Source organism: Typopeltis vanoorti, chromosome 20 (assembly GCF_054136105.1).
Source record: "Typopeltis vanoorti isolate ZY-2024b chromosome 20, IOZ_Tvanoo_1.0, whole genome shotgun sequence".
NCBI classification, from domain to species: domain Eukaryota; kingdom Metazoa; phylum Arthropoda; class Arachnida; order Uropygi; family Thelyphonidae; genus Typopeltis; species Typopeltis vanoorti.
Genome location: NC_143568.1, coordinates 95,074,882 through 95,091,819, shown reverse-complemented (window position 1 = coordinate 95,091,819; position 16,938 = coordinate 95,074,882). Strand labels below are relative to the sequence as shown.

At 36.3% G+C, this 16,938-nt stretch overlaps 1 protein-coding gene across 1 annotated transcript in view; it reads left to right on the top strand.

Annotated features, from left to right (window-relative positions):
- LOC150095679 (calcium-transporting ATPase sarcoplasmic/endoplasmic reticulum type-like) overlaps positions 1–16,938 on the top strand; it is a 382,896-nt gene that overhangs the window by 316,592 nt on the left and 49,366 nt on the right. Inside the window, 1 exon segment of the mRNA XM_090409696.1 lies at positions 11,095–11,297. Coding sequence (XP_090265822.1) covers positions 11,095–11,297 — 203 coding nt within the window.

Here is a 16,938-nt window from a genome sequence, read left to right as displayed (position 1 = left end):
TCGAAAGCACTTCGAAGTGGATGCTTTGTATAAAGAGTGTGTGGGTGGGGGTTACTGACATCTGAATATTTACTATTGATTGATGTCTAGCTTAGTAAATTTACAGGTCAACATTCTACATGCAGAGCTAATGTGTACAGTGGTAAGTTTGGATGTGAAAGTGTTTAGTGATTCTCTTTAAAAGTTCTGAGTAATCATTAACTATGAGCGCATATGTTGAAATTTGAACATATAAATTGAACACGTGATCAACATCATGTTGCTGTCTGACTTTTGTCTTCTCAAATTCTTTGTTGGAAAAAGCAGAGGTCTAAAGGAAATATGGCTATGTTTGGTGTGGGGGGAGGAGACTTAGATTACCATCTCCATCTATGGAAGGATTGAGCAGTCTTCTTTCACCATAAATTTGATCATTCGTAGCTGCTCTACTTTTTCACCGACCTACAGATTTCATCTTGCTTCATGACTTGTGTTATACAGGGTGTCCCAAAATTCACGCAAGATTTAAATTTAGCGCCATTTGTGCGGTAAAGTGTTGCCAACGAGAAAAAAAAGACAGCGTGACAGCTGACAGTTCAGGGTTATTAAAAATGACCACACACAGCGAAGAGAGTTTGTTGAATGGATTATGGAACAACAACAAGTGGATGATTATTTTTCGAACAAAATCATCTTCAGCGATGAGGCTCATTTTCATCTTGATGGCTTCGTTAATCGACTAAATTGTTGCATTTGGGGTTCAGAAAATCCATGAGTGATTGTTGAGAAACAAATGCATCCACAACATGTCACTGTTTGGTGCGGATTTTGGGCTGGAGGAATCATCGGTCCATTCTTCTTCGAAAATGCGGCTGGTAAGGCAATAACAGTTAATAAAAACTGGATTATCATCTCACTATCGCGACATGATAATCCAGTTTTTTGTGCCTAAATTGCAAGATATGGATGTGGACGACATGTGGTTTCAACAACACGGTGCCACATGTCATACAGCCCGAGAAACAATTCAATTACTGCATGAGTCATTTTCTGTTGTGGTGATCAGAATTGGCCGCCCAGATCATGTGACTTAATGCCGTTGGACTTTTTTCTTTGGGGTTTTTTGAAGTCTAAGGTTTATGCCAACAAGCCCACCACCACCACCCGCGCCTTGAAGGAGGAAATTGAGGGCTGTATCAACGAAATTCAGCCACATTTATGCAAAACGGTCATGGAAAATTTCGACAAAAGAGTGCGTATGTGCCAGCAAAGACGTGGAGGCCATTTACCGATATGCTATTCCATGCATAACCCTATACTGTATACTTTATGAATCAATAAGAAATTACAATTTTTAATTAAAAACCTGTGTTTTTTATCAAAATTACTTCTTGCGTGAATTTTGGGACACCCTGTATATATACATGCATTTAATGTGTAGACAAGGAAAATATGAAATGAGTATGGGGAGGAGGATATACTTATTAAATAATTGTTCATGAGGGCAACATTAATATGAGAAATATTATATTACATTTGCAGTTTCAGTACAGTAAATCCTCAAAATGTCACTGTCAAAATTAAGCAGAAAAGAACTGAAAAGCCAGATCACTTGTGGATCTGGAGAAGGGAATGGTGTCCTCTGTAAGCTGAGTGTGTGCACATGGGCACAAATTTTTTTACTTTCACACTTTCTAACTTACATTCAATTTTGAATATATTATGAAAACTAATTACACGATAAATCATACTTGCCACTTATTGAGTAATTTTTCCACCATCTCCACTCCAATATTACTCTGACCCATTCCAACTTAATACTCTAATTGGTTACTTTTAGTCTGCACTGTGTGGATGAACTGATGCTGATGTCTGCTGTCTAGACAGTACAGTTACTTGAACTTACAAATGGTGATGGATTTTTGTAGTAGGTATACAGATTTAAGTGAATTAATTTAGTGCTTACAATTTGGCAAGTTAGAGTTAGACAGAAAAAGGGCAGCATTAATATGAGAAATATTACATTAGCAGTTTCAGTGCACTAAACCTTCAAAATGTCACTGTCAAAATTAAGCAGAAAAGAACTTCCAATTCGTTTAGATTTAAATGACTGGACAAATGGGATATAACTTGTTTCTAAACTGCATGTATATGGTATTTAATTAGCTGAAGGAGTAAGCAATTTGGTTCATCTTATAGAAATATTTAGCATGCAATGTACAAGATCTTTTAACAAAGATGCCACCAATTTTAAGCATATCAAATTAAGAGTTTGTAACTTGTGACTTCCAATATTGTGGGCACAGGCTACCACACACATTAAGTCTGGACTGGAAACTTGGACACAACATAGGCTGACAGAAATTACGGGGAATATTTGGAGGGAAATGTGAAATAAGTATCGGGGTGAAATACGCACACACAGCTTGGAAAGATGTCAACAGACAACATAGTCTGAGGAACAACTAACCACGGTGCTCACATTAATAAGATGTAGAATCTCCTTTCACTGCGATGACTGCAGCAATCGTATGGGGAATACTTTCCACAAGTGTACAATAATGATCGCTGGGAATTTTAGACCATACTTCCTGTAGACATGTAATCAGGTACCGAACTGTTGTGGAGCAGATGTTTGGTAGTTTTGAGATCATGGCTCTGTGGAGGCCAGTCAAGTGTGGTGATGTACATGACCACAAATCATGCAGTTACATGATTTGTGGTCATGTACAGCTGAAAGAGACAGTGGTCAGTTTCATAGAAACCCAGAAAGTATGAAGCATTGCATCGAGTTCAATCTTTGCAGCACCGCAAACAGGTCTGAAGCTCTGAGGCCATACCAGAAAAAACAGGTAATAGCATCACACCGCCATCTCCTAATTTCATAGTTAGAGTTATGCACTGTGGTAAGAGATGTTCACTGTGCATCTGCTTGGTAGAAGGTGTAGTGTGATTCATTACTGTATACACTCTTTGCACCATTGAAGACTATGCTGCATGTTGGTTCGGGTAATGTGGGGCTTGCATGTTGCAGTCCTGTCATGGAAACCCATCTTATGTGCCTCGGGTTCTGAATGTTTTGTGCAGATTCATGTTCTGGTTGATGCCCGGAACTCTGCATTCAATGTGTCAGCTGACAAATGGCAGATTTTACATATTATCTTTCGTAGCACCTTACAATGATGTTCAGTGAGTGTGGTGGATCGTCCACCACAGGTAGCACTTGTGGTTGACTCCTTGTGCCTCCATCTTAGTATCACTAATTGTTGACAGGGGATGGCCTAATTTGTCAATAATTTTCTCAAAAGATAGGCCTGCAACATGTCAGCCATTTCACCTGGACATAGTTGCACTGACTTGGGAGCATCATGTTCTTATAATTTATACCAACTAAAACATGTGGCTCGTTACATGGCACAATGCACCTTGCCCATGGTGGTGTCCATTGACTTCCAAATAGTGTGTGTGTGTGTGCGCGCACACATATTGATCTAAATAATTGTTTTATCTCCTGTAACATTGAAAAGAAACTCAAGCTATCATCCTAGACATATTTCTAAATGTAATGAAACATTGCTTTTGGTCATTATCCAGAATAGGCAAAATTTCATTAATTTCTCTCTTCCCCTCTTGTATTTTGTCACTTTTCAAAGTTGTAATTCTTCCATAAAGAGTCAGATGTTGAATTTGGCTCTGAACAGTCATCAGCAGCATGACTGCATACTGTCCAAAAATTTGGTTAACAGATAAAAAATCCATCTGTAATCCCTTCTAAAACTTGTCATTCCTTATGCATGTTGCTCATAGTGGTATCCTGCAGTATGTTCTTAGAATAGATTCATGTGCAGTTCAGTGTTCAGTGCACATGAATATCACAAAATAGTTAAAACTGATCGAGTTATTACCACTAAGAACCATTCTTTTCCTCCAAGAAGTTCCTCAATTTTGTGATATTGTGCAAAAGCGATTACTTTCATTATAAAATCTGTAGTCTTGCAAAAAAAAAAAGTAATTTTGTATTTTTGTCTCAAAATACAACAGAAATAGATAAGTATTTCCATTTCTGCTAGTATTATTCATTACTGAGGAAACATGTTTGTCTGACACTATTTTTCAGTTACATATAAAATAGTTTGAATCTTACATGGTGTTCTTTGTTTAGCTTTTCAGCTCCATTAGCTTTCATATTTTACTTTCACTACTCGAGGCTCATAAGTTGGAAATTCACCTCTTGTCCTTCAATTATTATGAAATATGGAAAAAAAGGAAATATAGGATTAGCTTTGTGCCATTATCATCCTTACCTGTGATACAGTGTGTAAGAAAGAGAGAGTAGTGTTTAGTTTGCTTAAATTTGCCTAAATTCTTACTCTTTCTTTAACAATATATAATACTTTAGAGATGGCAAGAACAGATCCGGTTTTGTTGAATTTGACTAATTTTGGCCATTGGCTTACATAAATACCAAACAGATTAGAGTATATAAGTTACCATTGGACTGAAAGAGCAGGGGATTGAAAAGCACAGTAAGTGTTCTGATATGTTAAAAGCATTAGAAGAGAGAGAGAAGAATAAAAAAAAAACACAACCACATTAAATTGCAGAAGTGCTTATTTTGACTGAAGATACTACTTTGAAGCATTGAAAATATCAACTGCATGGTGAATGGAGAACCTATAGAACATTTCAGCTACTTAGGAAAATTTTTAGTGAAGACTGTAAATTAAATATGGAAATAGACAACACAATCAACAGAGCTGGTATGATAGGAAGTCAAAACACTAAATTAGCTGTATACAAGACAGTGTTCAAACCAATTTTAACTTATGGATCTGAGAGCTGGGTCAGAAGTAAAATACTTCAAGTAAAGTAAAGACTAGAGACCGCATATATGAGAGTCCTGAGAAAGATTAGAGGCATGAACAGATGGCATCAATGGCAATATCATATTAAAAACAGATATTAGGAAAGAACTTGACATTGTCAGCATCCAGGAATGTGTTAGCAGAGCTAATCTCAGGTGGTATAGTCACTTAAATGGGAGAGGAAAGGTGTTCTGTCAGGTTGGCAGGAAAAAGACCCAGAGGAAGACCAAGCTATAGGTGGATTGATATGGTAAAAAGTGCCTTAGAAGATAGAAATATAAGATCTGATAATGTTGGAGTCTTGACAGGTAACAGACTGATTTGGAGGAAAATTGTAGATAGGAAGTTAGTAATGATGTAAATTTTTCATGCAGTACTATCATATCCTGTACATCTCTTGAGAGTACATGGCAGGAATTTGATGATGATGATACTACTTTGAGTAGTATCTTATTTGACAATGCTTGTCTAAGAGGTGTTACTTGTTCCTATGACAGTCTGTGAGGAAGGAGATCGCTGTTGTCTGAGATGGCTTGTGTGGACAAACTGAACTTCCTATGTGCAGCAATTGACTGAGGCATTTAATGAAGACTGTTCCCAATCCATATCTTACCCAACTATGTACAAAGAATTAAAGAGGATAGGTATTGGCAGTTGCATGATTATACAGAAACCACTGATTTATATGAAGTGTCTAATTCATTCGCCAATATTATTATTATTACATGACACCTCCAGGGAGTCCAAGGAAGTGTCGTGTAATAATAATAATTTAGGTTGGACACTCTGTCTCCATCGCAACTATACCAACCGCATCTACTGCCCACCACCACAACTAGTATTTTCACATACAATCACAAACATCCATGCCCACAGTGGGATTCGAACCTGCAGCCTGTTGGCTGGAGAGCAGATATGCTAATCACTCAGCTAACCAGCCGGCAACGATAGCAGATATGTCATTGATTACATAAATAAAGTCTGGAGTTATTCAAAATGAAATTTTTGATTGTTGATATTTCCCATTTTTACAAGAACTACCATGATTGAAGTTTTGTTTTGTTGAAGAAAAAAAAAAAGGACTATGGAATAGTTGTGCTTCTGTTAAAAATAAATAGTCATAATTAAAATGACTGGTATAATTTTATTTTATTTTAGCATGTGCTATCTGTAGATGATGGTGGTATTGTCACTGGTTTGGGTGATTAAGTAAAGTAGTGGAGATAGTGAGTTGTGTGTAGTGGAGTAGTGTCCTCTCACAATGAGTCTTTGGAAATGTTGCCTAATAATAGTACAGTAAAACCTCGATATACTGGACTAATTGAAGTGAGGGGTGCCCGTTATATAATAAAGTAGATTTTCCAAATGCGTATGTTAAGTACTGTACCTATGAAAAGTTTAATTTCACAGAAAAGTTTTCTATATGTATTATTGCTTATAATTTCACCATGGTTTTGACTCTAAAAAAACAAATCTGCGATCTATATCGAAATAAACATTTTTCCAAAAATAAGCTTAAATAACAGGAAATTAATAACAAAAAATAACCTCTTAATTTAATTATAAGCAAATCTTGGTTAAAAGCATCTTAAAATTAACAGGGTGTTAACTAGGTATAGTTTCTGGGAAAATTCCCATGCTGCTACTCTTAAACACTATTATTATAATTATAGCTATTATAGCCTGTTTTTGTTTAGGAGTGTTCCTTATTTTAAATACATTGGCTATTGTTACTCAAAAAAGGGGTATATATATTTTAGGGCACTATGGGTGAGTATAGAAAGCAATTATAGCAGAATAAAAGAGGTGGAAAAATTTTGTACATACCTTGTTTGAATACTAGGATGTCTTCCAATTTCATGATCCTGCTGAAAGTTGTTTATAACGGGGGGTGGGGGGTGTTTTGACGTGGGAAAATAAATTTGGAAACCCAGGTTTTGTGTTAATAATATATATATATATATACTATTGTGTTTAGGGGTGCATATTGGGGGAGGGGGAGAGAGGGGGAAGGGTTTACTTATTGGGAAACTGGGGCAGGGGAGAGCGTTAACGGGTTGTGGACCTTTTCGGTCGACTGACCATCATTGGAACATTTTCGGAATGAGTGTAGGGCTATGTCAACACTGGAAATTGAATCTGCAAAATAAGGGCGTTTGTTGTCGCTAAATGGCCAGAGGCTTGGTTTAATTTGTAAGTTCTGGATCGTCCAACATTTGGAAATTAGGTAAGGGCGGTGGACATTGATTGAATTTTCATCGCATTTTATGGCAATAGTTTCGGATATTCTAAGCATTGTTTCATTGTCTTGTTTGTCTATGATTATGGCCTTGTCGATTTGGGGGATATGTTTCAGTTCAAAGGCATGAGCTGCAATTACTGTCTTCCCTGTACTCTGTGTTTTATTTTTCTTTTTGATGTTGCGATGTTTTTTTGTGTTCAGATAATCCAGAATGGGAATATTGCAATCCCTGAAGTGCTCTTGTAGTCTAGTCCATAAAGACCTAATTGTAGAGCCAGTGTAGGTGACGTCACAGTCTTTTTGACAAGGAAATTTGTAGACTACGTTGTGGTGTTCGAATATTTCTTTGTGTGTGAGAGATTTAGTGGGTTTTAAGAGAGTTGCTAATTTTTTGGTTTGTGGTGAATACTAGTTTATAGTCCGTGTGTTTGAAAATGTATTTGTAGGCTTTGTATGTATGGCAATTTGATAACCATACATGTAGGGAAGTCTGTTTTGGTTGTGTTATTGTTATGACGGGATTTTGCCATACTGTTCACGTAACTTATTAGATGTGTGGGATAGTTGCAATTTTTGAAAACCTGTGTTAAATACTTTAATTCCATGTTAAGATAATTACTGTTGGTTGAGAATTTGTAAGCATTGATAAATTGTGATAGGATGACTGATTTTTTAACGGAATATGGGTGGTATGAATTGATGAAATGGAGGTAGTTTCCGATATGTGTGGGTTTGTGGATTATCTTCGTAGCTATTTTGTTATTGCTTCTGATTAATGTCAGGTTTAAGAAATTGATGGATTTGTTCTGTTCTGTTTCCATAGTGAATTGTAGTCTGTTGCTATAATCGTTGGGGGATGTTTGTAAGGCGGAGATGTGTGAGGGTTTACCAATGCATTGAATATCGTCTACATATCTGCCATAAAAGGTGATGCCGGGGGGAGGGAAGGGTGGACTAGAAGTGATTCTCTATGTGCCAGGAATAATTCTGCTAGTTGTCCACTGATGTTTTGGCCCATTGGGAGACCGAAAATTTGAACATATAAGGAGTTGTTGAACTCCTTATATGTAGTAAAGAAGTCGGTGGATATTGTGAGTTTGATCAAGTTAATGATGTCATTTGGTGTTAATTTTGTGTGTGTGTGTGTATACGGTGTGGTCCTCTGAGTAGTGTGTGTATGATGTCTAATGTTCTGGGAACATCCACATTGGTGTATAATGAAGTTGCATCTTGGGATGGAGTAGTGTTATTTATTTTCAGGAATAGGTCGTCCGTGTTTTTGATCATACAGATAGAAGTTGTTAGTAGTGGTTTGATGAGTTTGGCAACAAATTTTGATAAAGGAGCTGTGGTGGTGGTGTTCTTGTAGGAGATAGGAGACTATGGGTCGTATCGGATAACTGTCTTTGTGGGTTTTGATGTTCCCAAACATATAGGGGGTGCGGGTAGTGCAGGGGTTGTGTGTCTCATTGTGGTTTTTTCTATTTTGTTTTGACTTTTTAAGGTGGGCAGGGTGCTGTTGATTTGTTTTATGAGGTTCGGGGGTAGGACCATTGTGGATTTTTTGGTAGGTGTGTTGGTCGTTTAAGACGGCTGTTATTTTGTTGTGGTAATCAGTTTTGTTGATGATGACTACAGCATCTCCTTTGTCAGCTTTTGTGATCATGATATCTGGGTTCTTTCTTAAAGATAAAAGGGCTCTTTGTAGGTTGGGCGTAATGTTGGATTTCACTATTATTTTGCTATTTATAATGTTTATTTTTTTGGAATATTATATCTCTGTTTGGGTCATTTTCAAGTTTCGCTTGGACTTCAATCATTGTCTTTTTTTGGTACATATTTAGGTGATATAGTGAAGTTAAGTCCTTTGTTTAGGATGGTGATTTCGTCGGGTGTGAGAATGTGGTGTGACAGATTTTTGATGGAGTTTTCATGCGTGGGTCGTGACGCGGTGGTGTCTGAAGGATTGGGAACAGTATGTATTATGTATTTGGTGCCTGTTAAGGCATACCATTTTTTTGCGTGTCGAGCTTCAATTAACAGCGCGAGTCGTTGATGTGTGTTTGGGTACTTTCAGAGAAAACTGCCCATTCTTTTGGGGTGATTAAGGTTTTCAATCTACATTTTGTATTGTGGATGTATGAATAAGCTTGATTTTTCTTTCTGAATCTGTCATGTATGGCCTGTTTTCTGAGTGCGCGTGATGCAATGAAAATTCAATCAACATCCACCATCCCTACCTAATTTCCGAATTTTGGATGATCCAGAACTTACAAATTAAACCAAGCCTCCGGCCATTTAGCGACAACAAACGCCCTAATTAAAAGCCAAAAGGCTAGTTTTCTGGCAATTTAATAGTTATTAAATGGATAAGAATCCTATAAGAACCCTAACATCTCGATCTTGAGTTTCACTTACTGGCTATATAACAAAATAGGATTCTTATCCATTTAATAACAAACGCCCTTATTTGGCAGATTCAATTTCCAGTCTTGACATAGCCCTACACTCATTCCGAAAATGTTCCGATGATGGTCAGTTGACCGAAAAGGTCCACACCCCGTTAACGCTCTTCTCTCCCCCCCAATATGTGCCCCTAAACACAATAGTGTGTGTGTATGTATATATATATATATATATATATATATATATATATATATATATATATTATTAACACAAAACCCGGATTTCCAAATTTATTTTCCCGCATCAACCCCCCCCCCCCCCCCTTTGTTATAAACAACCTTCAGCAGGATCATGAAATTGGAAGACATCCTAGTATTATTATTATTATTGTTGTTCCGGGAAACTCCAAGGGGTCGACAGACTCATCGAGGGAGGCCCTAACATCATGTCTGGAACAACTATTCAACATTCACACAGTATCTATCATATCTTGCCTTGAACTCATTCACGGTCGTAGCACCCACAACAGACTCTGGAAGCTTATTCCACTCATTCACCACTCTCCAAGTAAAAAACCTAGCTCTAACACCCTTGTCAACCATGCTCTTGCCCAGCTTCCATTCATGGCCCCTAGTCCTCCCACCACCAGTCATATTTTCAAAAATATCTTCTGGATCAATCTTATAAAAACCCTTCAGTAATTTGAATGTCTCAATCATATCACCCCTCCTTCGCCTATCGTCCAATTTCTGCAACCCACAAATCAAACAAGGTATGCACAAAATTTTTCCACCTCTTTTATTCTGCTATAATTGCCTTCTATACTCACCCATAATGCCCTAAAATATATATACCTCTTTTTTTTTGAGTAATAATAGCCAATGTATTTAAAATAAGGGACACTCCTAAACAAAAACAGGCTATAATAGCCGTAATTATAATAAAAGGGTGTTAATATTCACATGTGACATATGGACTGGGAATTTTGTCCATAAAATTGAGGGTGTACTGTAATAGGTTACACTATAAGAATTGTACCATGCACACACAAAATGGAAAAGATTCAACCGAAAACAGCATAAGTCAGTTATGCTTTGGCTGCACAGAAAAGAAAATAACTATTTTATTGCAGTAAATATAAGACTTATTTGAGGAAGGGGAAATGTTATGAGTTTTTTTGCTATCAGTTGAATTCCTCACATTTAGAGGATTTGAACATAAATTGCATGTTAAGTATTGTACTGTAATCTGAATTTAAATTTCTTTTAAAAAAAATCAATTACCCATTATAATTAAATAATTTTGCTATAGTACTGTTCATATTTTGGGATTTCTTAAATATGACTGACCCTCACTGTTGTAAAATTCTGACCAAAGCACCATAGTTATAATGCTAGATAAATGATTAGCAAACTGTCCACAAAAACTATTCTCATGATCGTTAGTTTTAGTGAATTTAGTCTAAACAAGGATATTGATGATCTGTTTTAGTAGCATTAATGCGATTAGTGTTTTAAAAATGTTTTCATTATTCTTTCATTGTTTGTACATTTTTTTAATTCTTAATTTTTTCACAATTTGAATTGTTTTCATCTTTTTCAGTATTTTTTTAACAGCTGCCTTGGGTCTCCCAGAAGCTCTTATACCAGTACAACTTCTATGGGTGAATCTTGTAACTGATGGTCTCCCTGCAACTGCCTTAGGCTTTAATCCTCCTGATCTAGACATCATGGAACGTCCACCTAGGAAAGCAGATGAATCTCTCATTTCAGGGTGGTTGTTCTTCCGTTATTTAGCTATAGGAGGTAAGCGAATATGAGAAAGATGGGCCAGAACTAAATTCAGATGAATATAGTTTTCTTAGTTGTGTAATATATATAATTTTGGATTGTTAGTAATTACAGTCAGGTACATAGTACAGAAATCTTTTTCATTGATTTAACTATTAATTTTTTGACTTGCTTTTTTTTGTTATTCCAAATCTACAATTAAAATGATTAATATAATGTCACAGTCATAAGTAATAAAATGGGCAGTTTACAGGACACTGTGATATTCCATAACATTTATGATTTCCCTATTCTGAGGACCCATGAGACAACATGGGCAGAGAAAAGTTTTTTGTATGTTTGATTCAAAAGTAAAATATGAATATTTTTTGTTTTCTCATTGAATGTTGTCTTGTCTTAAGCTTTTCACAAACCATTGAGGTTCTTTAGCTGTGGACTTCACAACTACGACCATCTTGAGGATAAGATGATTGGCCCTATGCCTCCTGGTGTGTCCTATGTCTGTAGATTCATGAGTTCATGGGATCGGTTTGCCTGTTCTGGGGTGTGAAAAAACCTTCTACCTCGGTATGAGACCAGGTAACTTACCTTTAGTCGAAAGAGATCAGATAAAGGTTCCTCACCTCTTGGATGGGAATCAAACCCAGGTCTTTCCTACCAAAGGACTTTGTCTGTACTGACTGGGCTATGGAGGCTCTTAATTGAATGTTATCATTTTATCAAATTTATAACATGATTTTGACAGCTTATATTTATTCAGTGCCACTGTCAATTCAAATTGCTATATTCTCATTTGAAAAAACTTGGTGTTTTTCTGTCAAGTTAATCCTGTATTTTATTTATTTATTTTTTTTTTTCATTTTTTCCTTTTTTGTAATTTTTGTTATATGTGGTAAGCTAATGTTAGAATTTATAGCCTTAATCTTTTTCTTAACTTATTAGGCTCAGTGTATCCATGACCGACTTGATGGCTTGTCATGACCAAGTAACTTCGCTTTATGCAATTGACTCTCACTATAGCAAACACAACTGTAACAGACTTGCTTACTCAAAACAAATTGCTTAAGACTCTTGACTAAAGCTGCATAGGTGGAATGCTATACTTAAAAAGAAATTCATTATAGCAAACTCTCCACCACAACATACTATTCCTGTGGTCTCTACAATTTTGCTATAGTGAGAGTTGACTGTCTAGACTTAATGCTATGAGTAATCCTGTCTGTACAGTCTGCTGAGTTGGTCAGTTACATGTATTCTCAGGCTGGTTTGTATTCTGAGAGGAAAAATCCTATCATCTACATGTAAAACTAGCTAACCTCATCTCCAGTTAAATGACCTTATAAAGGTTCTTATTTTTCTAGACAGGATTCAGACCATGTCTCCAGTCAAAGGCCATCATCAGTACTGACTGAGCTATGGAGGCAGAGCCTCTGTAGTATAGTGGAATCAATTCCAAAAAAAACACAATTATATGCTATAATGTGGAAAATAAGGTGTGGGGTTGTATTTGTGAAAGTTTTCTAAGTCCAGATACATGTGATCTTTCTAGATTTTCTGAATTTCTTGCTTTCTTAATTTTGTAATTCAAAGACAAGCAGAAAGCACAGAAACATGGTTGGGTAGTTCATGTTGGTTGAAGTTTTAGATGCTTTCTGTTAGTGATTTGTAGCTAAGTTTTGCAGACATAAATTCTCTTTCCTCACGATTCTACTAATTGGTCATAAGAAGGCTACAATGATATAATTTATTGTAGCTCGTAATTTGAATTCATGAAGTTTAGCAGCATAGTATGCCTATTTCAGCTTATGAGTAAACCTATTTTTAGGCATTTAGTGTGCATGTGTGTGTGTGTGTGTGTGTGTGTGTGTGTGTGTGTGTGTGTGTGTGTGTGTGTGTGTGTGTGTGTGTGTGTGTTAGTCCTGCTTCTGGTTTTAATCTGCTGCTTTCCTCTCATAATTGATTTTGTGATTCATTTTTACCAAATTAAAATGAATAAAAAATAAATTTAAAAAAAAAACATTTTCGAATGCATGTAACATACATAAACCAAGATTACTGCTCAGAGGTTAATATTTAACTAACAACTGTTAATTTTTTTGTATATTAAGAACTTTTATATCTGATCCACACATGAAAGGATACAAGATCTATAGCACATTAGTGCCTTGTGTGAACAAGTGGAATAGAAAAAAAAAGGAGGAATCTGTTCACATTGTTCTTGAACACCTGAGGGTGGTAATCTTTGGGGAAGACTGTTCCAAAGGACAGAAGTAGGTGTGATGAAGGAGGAGGCAGTGAAGTTGGTTCGGTGAGTTTCAAGATTGACTATAAAGGGGTGTTGGTTAACAGTGGCTCTCCTCCAAAATCATTAAATTGTTTTTAATGATTTTGGAGAAGAATGGAGGAATAATAGTGGCCAATTCAGCCGAGCAGTGTTCATGAAAGTATCTATAGAAGAGGCACAAGGAAGAAACTGAGAGGGATCATTATTAGTCGGATTGCCCTCTTCTGGATAGAATTGAGCAATCTTAGAGATGATTTTGGTTCTCCACCCCAAAATGGGGGCAGTATTCCATGGGTGGGCAGATTTGGGCTTTGTATAGAGTTAGCAGCTGTGAACGTGTGAAGTAGTGTGTTGTGCAAAAAAGTACACCAAGTTTTTTGGTGGCTGCAGAGGCTATAGTTGAAATGTGGTTGTGCTAGGAAAGATCGGAGATGCAGGTTGGTCCAAGAAGAGAAACCTGATCATGTTTGGATATCTCAATATTATTGAAAGTAAGGGGGAAGGGTGTAAGTTCTTTCTTGCGATAGATCAGACAGGACTGAGTTTTGGTGGCATTGAAGTTTACAAGGCTGTCCTTGCCTCACTGGGATATAGCTAGGAGACTTCAGGTCCCTGGTCATGGTAGATCTCGAGGAATACTGCTGAGTATCCATAGCTATACAATCACAGATGTACAAGTAAAATATTTGTATAGTAAATTAATTTTTAATGCAGTATACATGTGATTCTATAGTTAACTACTACTATTATATCAAAATATCAGGTAACTAAAAAAGTTTGTGCAGTTTTCAGTAGAGTTTGCTGCAATAACTTGTTTTATTTTGTAGTGGTTTGCAGAATGCAATTTTTTGTGTGTGGGTCATAAGGCACAGATATGTGTCAGTCAATTGGTGCACTCTAACTTGGTGTGTACTATTTTTCTGTGACTTTGAACCCTTTTAAAATATCAGTTCAACCTGGTGTAATTTGGGCTTGTTTGCTTACAAATTTAAACTTGGTTTGAAGGCTTTAGAAGTGACTTATAAGATATGTGGGCATTTTGAAAAGATGCAGTAGCAGAAATGGTTTAAAAAATTTGTTTCTGGTGATGAACCACTTGAAGATGCACCACGCCCAGGAAAATCCTCCATTATTGATAATGAAGAATTACGTGCTGCTGTTGAAAGTAATTCTACATTAATATGTCAAGAAATTTCACAAAGGTTTAACGTGAGTGGTAAAACAATTCATTTACACTTGAAAATATTCAAATGCTTACATAAAATCATTATCCAATATTTATAAATGACATGTTTTCAAAGCATTTATTGAATAAATTGAAATATATTATATTTTTCCTTGCAAAATAGAATTCTGCAGGGAAAGAAAAAATTTGCTTCAGTTTTAGAGTTCTGTTTTTATTAATAACAAACGATGTTAAATTGCATTACTTGCTTTCCAGGTTAAAATTGCAAGAGATTATTTTTTACAGAATGCTAATTTCAATTATAATTTGTGCTCATTTTGAGAGAGAAATGAATTACATGCTGAAATGCTAAAGAGAGTAGTATGCATGTGTAGAGGCTTAAGTGATTGTTCAGTTAATGAGTGCTCACTTTGCTAAGATATATCAAACAGGTGTATGTAGCATGGTACTCTATGTTGGATGAAAAGTTAGAGGTTCATGAAAATGAGGTTGAAGAGCTCTTGCATAACCTAGATAAGAATTTGTCAATTTTATCGTTATGCCACAAGCAAAAGAAAGTAGTATGCAGCAACAACTGGAAGAGCAAATTTGATAAAAATTTAAACATTTGGTATGAAATATGAGACTTCTCGGAAAAGTGAATATCTTAAATATCAGAAATTTGTATAGATACATGGACATTTTGTTAAAAACATCAAATTAACTGCAGTTTTTGACAAAATTATATATTCTGTGTGTGCTTGTTACAAAGCTACATTCTGCCAGTGACATGGATAAGAGGAGGCTGATGGAACATCAGGGAGTAATACATGGGTGGAGAAGATAGTTGACCACAGCTTTGCCAGGCTTTGATCACATTTTATGTTTGTTTTCAGACCAGTTTGTCGCATGATGTTGGATAATTTTTGAAAAAAAAGTGCTTGAATGAGGCGGTATCTCAATGTATCCCTAGTGTTAGAAGAATAAATAGGTTGGGAGTGAAATGGATGTGCAGCCTTATTAAGCTAGAGATCCACAAGAAGATGATGATGTGGAAAGAATATCGTGAGAATAAGAGTGAGAGGAGTTATGAAATATATAAAGCTCAGGCCAGAAAAGTAACGAGGATTGTGAGAAAAGCTAAAACGGAGTATGAAAAGAAATTGGCCATGCAAGCTAAAGGCAATCCAAAAGAATTTTATCGTTATGCCACAAGCAAAAGAAAGAATGAATGTGGAAGAATAACTTTATTGAATGCAGATGGTACATGAGTGTCGGAACTCATTAACTGAACAATCTCGCTAAGGAGATTGTTCAGTTAATGAGTGCTCACTTTGCTAAGATATATCAAACAGGTGTATGTAGCATGGTACTCTGCTATGTTGGATGAAAAGTTAGAGGTTCATGAAAATGAGGTTGAAGAGCTCTTGCATAACCTGGATAAGAATTTGTCAATAGGGACAGATGGAATATCTGCCTGTTTGTTAAAGGAATGGTCAGCTGAATTGGCTAAGCCTTTCACACATTTGTATAACTTGAGTCTCAGCTCAGGAATGATACCACAGGAATGGAAGGAATGTAATATAGTTCCATTGCACAAGGGTGGTGCAAAAACTGATGTGTCTAACTACCAACCTATTAGTATCTCTGGTGTGGTAAGTTGGTAAGAGCTCGCATACAGAAATGGGTAGATAAGCATTCTATACTCTGCAGGGAACGGTATGGGTTTACTAAAGGAAGGTCATGTTTTAGCAGTTTGTTCACATTTTATAACAATGTTACAGCCGAGTTGGATAAAGAGAATGGATACACTATGATAATGTATATAGATTTTTCTAAGGCATTTGATAGGATACCACATGAAAAGCTGTTGCGTAAACTGAAGAATATGGGATTTGAACATAATCTATTGACTTGAATCAGGGGATGGTTGACAGACAGATATCAAAAAGTGGTATACAATGGGTGTGAATCTGCCAGATTTAAGGTACCTAGTGGTGTACATCAGGATTCAGTCCTTGGTCATCAATGACATCAAGTAGGATCTATCATCAGATTTGCAATTGTTTGCTGAAGATGATGAGGCAGGGCAATCAGAGATGCTACTGATATTCCGCAATTACAAAATGATTTGAATAGACTGGAAATCTGAACAAACGATTTCCAGGGTATAGTGCACTTATAGGGATTAAGGAAGATTGTTATAG